This window comes from Acartia tonsa, chromosome 12, assembly GCF_053477335.1.
Source record: "Acartia tonsa isolate MP-2025a chromosome 12, ASM5347733v1, whole genome shotgun sequence".
NCBI classification, from domain to species: Eukaryota; Metazoa; Arthropoda; class Copepoda; order Calanoida; family Acartiidae; genus Acartia; species Acartia tonsa.
Window position 1 is genome coordinate 34,842,332 of NC_137271.1, and position 11,055 is coordinate 34,853,386.

Consider the following 11,055-nt stretch of genomic DNA (forward strand, 5'->3'; position numbering starts at 1 on the left):
AATATTTATTGTTTTTAGTGAGAGAATGTTGCTATTCTTTCATTCAAAATAAACGCTGGAATAAAAAATGAAAATAAAAAGGGCAGCCTGCAGCAGCCTGTATCAGAGCAAAATAAAAAATAAGGGGGGGATTTTTTTGTTTTTGGGGGGGTTAGGGGTGTCCCACCCCCCAAGAAAATAGCTTAAAACCACCACAGGACCAATAGGTATATACCCTCAAGAGTAGAATCCGATCGGTTCAGTGGTTACCGAGATCTTAAGCTTCAGACGGACGGACGGACAGACAAACAGACAGACAGACAGACAGACAGACAGACAGACAGACAGACAGACAGACAGACAGACAGACATCGTACTACTTTGTATTATTGATAATTGTCCATGATTATATAAAGAAAACTTGAATGAACTGCTAACAGAATTAACACCAGTTTTGTGTCCGTATGCAAATGATACAAACTCTGAACAACTCTGCCATATTTATTGCAGGTTAGAAACAAATTTTCTTTTTATACAATAGTAACAGGATGTCTGTCTGTGTGTGCGTTTGTGTCTGTCTGTAATTAAGGATTTCGCTAATCGCTAAACTTATTTATTATTATTAAATTATGATTGGTTTGTTCCAAACTAATATTGTCCAAACTTTTCAACAAATAATTTGTATCCACAGAATGGTTGATTTTGTTTATCATCATTGGAATGTATTTAAATTATACTAATTTATACTGGAAATGTTTAAATCTTTGGTAAGGAGGGACGGAACATTGGACTACAAATCATACTAGAACCCAAACACGCTCCTTCAATCCTGAATTTTATGTTTTAGGATACAAGAATATGAAATGAAGAAATGTGTTGATGACTTGTGCCCATATGTTGATGTTAAAGAGGAACCATTGCTGTGTCAACTCTGGCATGAAGCTAATAATCTGAAGAATACAACATCACCACCACCAACCATTGATCCAGGAATAAATGTGTTTTATAGAGCAGCTTTGCTTAAACACTGTTCTGCAATTTGATGTAAAGTGTACTCAAAGCTGGTTTAATTGGAAAAATCAATGAGGCATTATCAAATTGGTACCTTTTTAACTTTTTGGGTATTTTGGATATTTTGGAGCCCCTCAGAATGGGGTTAAATTTAATTTTTTTAGTTTGTTAGAATTGATGTTAGTGTAAAATACAATTTCACATACAGTGATAATTAAGTGAAGCTTAGTAATGTTCCTTTAGATGGTGTGTCCTCAATTTTGGCTCAAACTTTAACGAAAGAAACACTTTAAAAAACTCATTAATAAAACACTGATTTTAAAAAAAAAATAAGAAATACATAGTATAACCTCACTAAAGTATTTTAAATATTTCAGGTGCTTTGAACTTTTATGCTAGTTTGATTTTAACAAAGCATTTGATTTGATTTAATGTGTAATTAAAGGTTAAAGAAATTTTGTCAAGAAAAACGTTTTAATGTTAATTGAGAGTAATGTTATTTTAGGGGCGTAATAACACTCTCCGATGTAAATTATACCCCTTTGACAAGGATAACCAATTTCAAATGCAACCAATTATTTTTATAAAGAAATAATATAAACACATTTATCCTTTACTAGATCGATATCTTGTATTTTGTCCTTATGAGAAGAATTTATATGGGCAAACTCTGTGTCAACTTTGGTGTGAAATTGGCCAATTACAAGGTAATACATATTAAATATTTTTTTTTTCAAATTCAACAACAATTCCACTTTTTATCATTACGTCCAGCTTTTACAAAGTAATAAAATTGATATTTTTATGCCTTTTTGAAAAAAATATTTTGCTTTTACCTTCTCTTTAAATTAAAATATGAAAAAATGATTTTGTCACTTCCACTGCCCCAAAGACCGCTAGAACAATGATCTTCAAAAAATATTTACTATCCCGGAGACAACTAACTCTTTTTTTGCTGGACAAGTTATTCCTCTTATTTTTTCAATTATCCTCATGCACCTGACATAGAAGCTGAAATTTTTTCATTCTTTAGTTATCACGAAAATTCGAACAGAAAGATTTATTTCTTTATTTAGGAAAATACAGCTGTACCAAATGTCCCGCAGAATATGAAAGCAGTCCTGATAGAGATCTTCTCTGCAATCTTTGGATTGAATTGGAGAGAAGAAAAAAGGAAAATAGAGTATTTAAAGTATTTGTTTTTGGGATACAGGATGAGTCAAAGAAAGTTCATTAAGTTTTTTAGAACAAAAATGCCCCTTTCAGCTTCAATTTGGGAAAAAGGTTTAGAAAAATTTAGTTTAGGGGGTAATTAAAAAAATATTGTATTTTAAAACAATTAAAATACTCTAAAAAATTAAAACAGGATGAGAACCAACCAATTGATGGAGTACAAATACAAAAGGTTGATTGTCCTTACCATGATAAGGATGCCAGGGCTTGTCAGCTTTGGTGTGATATTCAGGTAAAGATATTTATTTTAATCTCAATTTAAAAGTAGAATAAAAGTAAAGTGATTTAGAATAATTATCCTTGTGTGAGAGGGGTTAACTTGTTATCTCACCTAATAGCCTGAAACCTGCCTTGGACCAGTACGGCCCGGCTGTTAAGGAGTTCTTAATGGATATATAACTAGATAGATACAAGCAGAAAGTACGGACAAAACCTTTGCTACAGAATAAGAAATTTAATACATTTTTCCAAACACTATTAGTTTTGTTATAATTATATAAAATTCTTTTTTTAAGGTATTTGAATCTAAAGAATGCATAGTATGCCCTGCAGAATATAAAGACCTGGTTGAAACAGATATACTGTGCCAACTCCACACACAACTAGAACTGCTAAACAGCCAACAGAGAGGTCCTGAGTTACCATCAAATTACACCAAAATTCCATGCATTTACACCAATTACACAAATGATTCTGATTTACTATGTTCATTATGGTGTTCTATTCAAGAGTTTGATGACAAAGAATGTATAAATTGTCCTGAGGAATATTTAGCTTCTGAAAATAAGGAATCCTTATGTAATCTTCATGAAGAATTAGTTCTGTTACAGCAAGAGAATGGAGAACCAAATAACAGCACTGATAAAACTCTAGTTGCATGTCAATTAGAAGAATCTTTGTGTGAACTTTGGTGTGAAATACAGCTTTATGACTCAAAACAATGTATAGTATGCCCTGAAGAATATAAATTACATGTTGAAAATGAAACTCTATGTGATTTACATTCTCAATTACAGTTATTGCAACAAGATTTTGGAGTTGGTAATATTGATACTACTGACAACACTTTAGTTCCATGTCAATATGAGGAAAGTGAGAGTAAAAATATACTTTGTGAACTTTGGTGTGCTGTTCAAGCGTATGATGATAAATCATGCATAACATGTCCAAATGAATATGCTGCTCTTGTCAACAATCAAACTATTTGTGATCTTCACCAAGAATTAGTATTACTTCAGCAAAACCAGACTAATCCAATTAATACATCTAATGCTAATCTTGTTGACTGTGAATATAAAAATGAACAAAATGAAGATATTCTGTGTAACTTATGGTGTGGAATTCAATTATTTAACAACTCCAAATGTATAGAGTGTCCCCAGGATTATAAGAATCATGAAGAAAATGTAACTTTATGTGATTTGAACACAGAACTACAATTACTTCAACAAAGTTATGGTAGCAAACCTGAAGCGTCTTTAGATAAACAGCCAGTAATGTGTATCTATGAAAAGAACATTCACAAGGATATTCTGTGCAACCTTTGGTGTGATATTCAACTTTTTAGTGACCAGAGATGTATTGACTGTCCAGAAAGATATGTTAATGAACCTGAAAGTGAATTATTATGCATGCTGAATGAGCAGCTGGAGATTGCCAAATATCCAAATAATATCCAGTTGACAACAGCTCCCAGTGGGGGTCTTGAACCTGTAAGTTGTCCCTACAAAGATTATACGTCCAGCTCGGTGGAATTGTGTCAGGTCTGGTGCAAATTGCAAGAATTGTCAGGTAAAACATTATTAAATTTAATTAAAGTTGTTAATACTTATAATACGTTCTTTAAATAACAAATATGATTGTGAGCAGAAAAGATACATGAAAAATCTACTGTTTTTTTTTTAATCTGCTGTTAATTCTCTCATATTATATACCAAATAGACCTTTTCCCTTTCTTTACGCCATTTTCTTTATTTCTTATATCTTAAAGATAGGTTCCACATTGAACAAAATAAAATTTATAGTTTAGAAAAGCTTTCTATAATAAACTATTGAAATTGAAAAATTAAAACAACTAAAAAATTTAACATCGGTTCCACATTGACCATAGGAAAAATTATTGTTTAACAAAGATTTAAAATAAACAATTTCTTTAAAACTTTACTTTTTTAGGAAAAGAATGCATCCTATGTCCTGACGTTTATGCCACTGATGCTGAAAATAAAACTCTCTGTAACCTTTATGAAGAGCTTCAAACTTTAACCTATGCAAATTCTGGTACAACTCAAACAATGTTGGATTCTGAGTCTCTTCAAAATGTTAGTTGCTTATATACCGACAACCCTACAAGTGAGCAACCACTTTGTGACCTATGGTGTCAAATACAAGTCTTTAAAGATGCTCAGTGCATTCAATGTCCTCTGGAGTATTCAGGCAATCAGCAAGAAAATCTTTTATGTGACCTAAATGAAGAACTAGTACTATTGAAAGAAAATGGAACTGTACCAAATTATGTGGATTTTGCACCAGTCAAATGCCAATATGAAAATGACCCAACTAGCAGTTATGAATTATGCAGTCTATGGTGTGCTATTCAAGAATTTGATGGCAAACAATGCATTAAATGTCCAGAACAATATAAAAATGATCCTGAGAGTATACTCTTGTGTGACCTACATGATCAACTTGAAATAGCTGTACACAACAACAATGGAAATCCTATTGATGAAACTAATCTTTCTCCTGTAGTTTGTAAGTATCAAGATAATCCAACAAGCTCTGGTGCTTTGTGTGAGCTCTGGTGTTCTATACAAGAACTTGATGGATTTAAATGTATCCAATGTCCTGAAAAATATCTTGATGATCCAGAAAAAGAAACACTATGTGATCTAAATGAAGAGCTTGTTATCTTACAGCATAACAAATCACTGTCCAATGCAATGGCATTTGATCTGGAGCCTGTTGTTTGTGCCTACCAGGATAATCCAACTAGTGCAGTAGATTTGTGCGACCTTTGGTGTCAGATTCAGGTAATGTGTACAAAATCTTTGCTATTCATCCCTTAAATTGACAGTAGCTAGTCTTTTTTATATAAAATTCAATGTGTCATCCATTTTACAGAAATTTATCAATATTTTTCTAACTTATACTCTTGTCCTTTACTTGCGTTGTCTGTCTGTCCTTTGTTCTGAGAAAAGATTAAATTACTTTGCAGCTATGTGACAATAAGTAGGACCTAGAGACTTGCACTTATATTTACCCTGACAATAATCATTTGATAGATTATCAACATTGTCTTGGTTTCTTTTACTGTCTTTGAATTTAATTGGATTCCAAATAATATAAACTTTTACAATGTCAGATGAAAATACTAATAAGCATCTATCATATAAATATGTTTCTTTTGCCATGAAATAACTTACATTTATTATAGGTATATGACAACTATGAGTGTGTTGTTTGTCCTGATGACTTAAAAGCAGATCCTGAAAATGAAACACTTTGTGCTCTTCATGAAGAACTAGAACTTCTAGGATTACCCAACAATGTGGTTACAGATGACTTTACATCTGTATCATGCATCTACAAAGATAATCCCACTAGTGCTGATAAATTGTGTGATTATTGGTGCAAGATTCAACAACATGAAAACAAAAGTTGTATAGAATGTCCTGATGAATATCAAAACAAAGTTGAACATGTAGAAATATGTAATCTTCATGAAGAATTGGAGCTATTAAAAGATAATGATACTCTGACAAACATTATGGATAGTTACCAACCAGTTGTTTGCAAGTATGAAGAATATCAAAATGATTCTGATATTCTTTGTAATTTATGGTGTAGCATCCAGAAATTTAGTGGAAATGAATGCATTATTTGTCCTGAATCTTACATTAATGATCCAGAAAATGTAACTCTCTGTAAATTAAATCAAGCCAATGAAATTCTTAACTATACAATGAGTGGTAATGAACTGTCTGAAAATCCTTTACCTGTTGATTGCCCATTTCAAGATAATCCAACAAGTTCAATGAAACTTTGTGATCTTTGGTGTGAAGTTATACAGTATAATGATTCTAAATGTATTGAGTGTCCTAATGAATATGTTATTGATCCTGAATCTGGACTCTTATGTAATTTATATTCAGAAATTGAGAAAGCAATGCATCCTACTAATATTCAGCTTACTACAGCTTTCAGTGGTATATTTGAGCCAATCATTTGTGAATATAAAGATCATCCTACAAGTTCTGATCCATTGTGTAATTTATGGTGCCAATTAGAAAAGTTTGATGGTAAGGATTGTATAATTTGTCCAGAAGAATATAAAAATCTGGCACAAACTGACCTTATTTGTCAATTAAATGAAGAACTAAAAGAACTAGAATATACTACAAATAAATCTGAATCAACAACAACAGTAAATAGTTTGATACCTGTAGAATGTCAGTACAAACTTGATGAAAACAGCAAGCAATTATGTGAAGTTTGGTGTCAGATTCAAGAATTAAAAGGCTATGAGTGTATACAGTGTCCTGAGCAGTATCTTAATGATCCAGAGAGTCAGGAGCTGTGTGATATTCATGCTCAACTTATTCTATTGCAAGAATTTAATGAAACTAAACCATTTGAAACTTTGGATCCTATTCAGTGTAAATATGAAAATAATCCTACAAGTGCGGAGTTGCTATGCAATATTTGGTGTGACATACTTCCTTTTGGTGATTCCAGATGCATCAAATGTCCATCTGAATACATGAATGATCCTGAAAATGTTACACTTTGTGACCTATATGCTGATCTAGAAATGGCAAAGTATCCAAGTAATATTCAAATTACCACAGCTCAACCTGGAGATTATGTTCCAGTAAGCTGTCCATACAAGGATAACCCCACAAGCTCCTCAAGGATGTGCAATTTATGGTGTGAACTTCAACTTTACTCTGGTAAAAAATGTATTGAGTGCCCATATGAAAATGACCCAGAAAGTGAAAAACTATGTGAACTTCATGAGGAATTACAATTACTTGCCTATACACCTTTTGATCCAGCTACATCTGCTACTAGTGTACAAAAAGTGACATGTGCCTATGAAGATAACCCTACAAGTGCAGACTTGTTATGTAATCTTTGGTGTAAGATTCAGGCATATAGCAATAAAGAATGTATTCAATGCCCTGAACAGTACAAGAATGATCCTAAAGTTGATATTTTGTGTGATTTGCATGAAGAATATGTTCTATTAAACCAATCTAACAATGGCATAAGCCCAACTGAAAATCTCTCAAAAGTAATTTGCCAGTATGAGAATGATACAAATAGTGCTACAAGTCTTTGTGACCTTTGGTGTAAGATTCAACCATTCAATGGCAATGATTGTATTGTTTGCCCTGATGATTATAAAAATGATGCCAAAGCTGAAATTCTTTGTGATTTGCATGAGGAACTAACTCTTACTGCTCAAGATAATGATTTGCCAGTCTCAAATTCTACAACTAAAGTTGTTTGTGATTATGAAAATGATGAAACAAGTGCTGAGAAGCTGTGTAATATTTGGTGTGAGATTGAAAAGTATTCTGGTAATGAATGTATCATTTGTCCTGAAGATTATATTGGCGACCCAAAAGAAGAATTGCTATGTGATCTAAATGAAGAACTTGTTCTGAAACAAAATACAGCAACAACACCTGTGTCAACTGATGATGTAACTCCTGTTCCTTGTAAGTATGCTAATGATGATACTAGTTCTGATAAGCTCTGTAGTGTCTGGTGTGACATACAACTTCTTGATGGTAAAGAATGTATCAACTGTCCAGATCAATATTTACAAGATCCAGAGAAACAAGAATTGTGTAGCCTTCATGAAACACTTACTCTTCTTGCCCACAATAAATCATTAGATGATGTTATGCCGCTTGATTTAGATCCAGTTGTTTGTAAATACAAAGAAAATCCAACATCAGCTGATAGTCTCTGTAATCTTTGGTGTCAGATTCAACAGTATAATGGTCAAAGCTGCATATTATGTCCAAATGAATATAAAGAAGATCCTGAGAATGAAACCTTATGTAATCTATATGAAGACTTACAACTATTAGGTGAAGTTATTGCACCGCTTAACCCTTCAGATGCTAACCCTGTTGTTTGTGTCTATAACAATAACCCTACAAGCTCTGATAAGCTTTGTAATCTATGGTGTCAAATAGAAACCTACTCAAACAACTCTTGTATCATATGTCCTGCAGAATATGAGAGTGACCCAGCTGCTAATGAACTTTGTCAACTGCATGAATCATTAGAGCTGCTGAAAGGCAATAAAACATTAAGTAATGTAGTCACTAATCTTTCTGAACCAGTTGTTTGTGAGTATTCCAATCATACAACAAGCAAAGAACCTCTTTGTGACTTATGGTGTCAAATTGAAGAATTTAATGACAAAAGATGTATAATTTGTCCAGATGTCTATGAAGGTGATACTGAAAATACAACTCTGTGTGAACTTAATAAGGATAAGGAGTTTCTTGAATACCTGAATCAAAATGGAGCTGTTCTTGACAACCCTTACCCTGTAACATGCCCTTATTCTGATAATCCAACAAGTGCAAATATATTATGCGATATTTGGTGCAACAATGCCTTATATAATAACACACAATGTGTAGAATGTCCTGATATCTACAAAAATGATCCAAAATCTAGTCAGTTATGTGATCTTTATACAGAGCTGCAGATAGCAAAGCATCCCAATAATTTACAGTTGACCACAGTTAGCACCCCAACACCAGTCAGATGTTTATACCAGGAAATGTTTAATGTTTATTAATATGTTTAGAAATAAACTATATTAGGACTTTTTTAAAATAAAGCTGGGATCATGAAAAGTATCAAAGTAGCGGGTTTAGTCATATTTTCACAGTAGCATTTGATGGGTTATTTTAGGTCAGGTAAATGTTAATGACTGCTATGTAGGGTTAAGAAATAGGACCCCAGGGATAGAGCCCCCCGCAAGGGCTAGAAATAGTAGTATAGCTAATTTGAAAATGCGATGAAAACCGCTACTTCGTTTTCTTTCCATGATCCAACAGCTGTTATGGAAACTAGACTGAATACCATGAATATTTTTTAAAATGAAAATTATAGCTATAAAAATATCTTTTTAATTTAGAATAATTAGAAAGCAAAATATATTACCTCTGTTTTCTTTATTGATCACAATAAAAACATTCACTTTTTGATACAATACTAAATAGCGATAATTTTTTTCCTGTAAGGTTTAACCTTACTTTTGAGTAAAAAATAATTATTGAACTCTATACTTAATCAGGATGACCCTACCAGTGCAGATTCTCTGTGCAGCCTATGGTGTCAAATTAAAAGCTATGAAGGTCAAGAATGTATAGAATGTCCTGATGATTATCAAACAGATCCTGAAAAAGAATTGCTTTGTAATCTGAATGAACAGCTAGTTATAACAACTCATGAGAATCCTGCACCAACTACTGATGAAACATTACTGAAGCCTGTGGATTGTCCTTATGAACTGCACCTGACAAGCTCTGAGCCTCTGTGTAGCTTATGGTGTCAGCTTGAAGCCTATAACAATACTAGGAAGGGATTTTAAAAACTAAACTTTAAGAAAAACCAAATGTCAGTAAAAAAAAAATTTTGTGCAGTTTATATAGCTATTTATCACATTTTATTATAAACAGCTTTCCACGAGGTAACAAAACTGGTATAAATTTTATGATTTTTATTTTTGTGGAAAATTGTCTATCAAATGATGGAATACATCCTTTTTCAGTTTGAAACTGGTTCTAATCCAGCGGATATTAATCGGTTTCAAAGTTATTCTAAAAATTATAATATTTATTTTGTTAATTAAGATTAAAGTGGATATTTGGTATCATCCTGACAATTTTGACAAATTAAAGAGTTTTTCTGTTTGATTTACAAATCAAAATAATTCTATAGTACAAAATACTTATACAATAAAATACTAATACCTGACTTTAATCAATTAATCCTTGACTGGTGCAGGTGTATTGAATGTCCAGCAGACTACCTGGCATCACCAGAATCAAACATCCTATGCAACCTCCATAGTGAACTAGAGAAGCTAAAATATACCAGGAATCAAGGCGGATAAGATAATAATGTATAAGTATAGATGTATAACCCAGACGACTACCGAGATCCAGTGTTTGGCACCTAGCAAATTTCTTCTGCTCTTTTGCAGGGACTTGGCTGTATTAGTATTTTCGATGCTATTGGCTGATATTCCAAGACCCAATTGAAAGTCGGCACATGGTCTACATATTTCCTCTTAGCTCTTTAATATTTTACTTTTATGTTTAGATTAGTTTTAGTTAGACAGCTTAGAGCCAAAAGTTCTTTGTCTCATAGCAAAGGTTTGCATATCATTAGATTATGACCAAGTAAGCTTAGATATTTATGGAACAGCCTAGACAACATATCTGTTACCTTTGAAGCGCTGGAAAGTGTCTTGTGTGACGTCATAAAAATATCCGACTTGATCCTATAAACCAGTGTACCCGACGATGACCTGGCCTTTGTCACATGTCTTTATGATAATGATAATTTTATCAGTTCTGATCTACTATGTCAAGTTTGGTGCGAACTTCAAACCTATAAAGGCATATTCAACTTTAAATTAAAAATCTAATGTTTAGTTTCTTTTGACAAGCCGATACGGAATTCTTAACTATTACTTAAAAACGGACACATAAACAATCACATAGCTGTATGTTGAAAAATTCACATCCTGCTGCTATGTTAGAAACGTAAAAAATAACATAGAAAATGATAAAT

At 32.6% G+C, this 11,055-nt stretch overlaps 1 protein-coding gene across 1 annotated transcript; it reads left to right on the plus strand.

Annotated features, from left to right (window-relative positions):
* Positions 1 to 2,355: 2,355 nt before the first annotated feature.
* LOC145333317 (uncharacterized) lies at positions 2,356 to 9,847 on the plus strand. Its single transcript, XM_080178440.1, has 5 exons — positions 2,356 to 2,455; positions 2,739 to 4,014; positions 4,396 to 5,252; positions 5,657 to 9,040; positions 9,551 to 9,847. Exons 2-5 carry the CDS (start codon positions 3,720 to 3,722, stop codon positions 9,845 to 9,847), a joined length of 4,833 nt encoding a protein of 1,610 aa, XP_080034566.1. The 5' UTR covers positions 2,356 to 2,455; positions 2,739 to 3,719.
* The last annotated feature ends 1,208 nt before the right edge of the window (positions 9,848 to 11,055 follow it).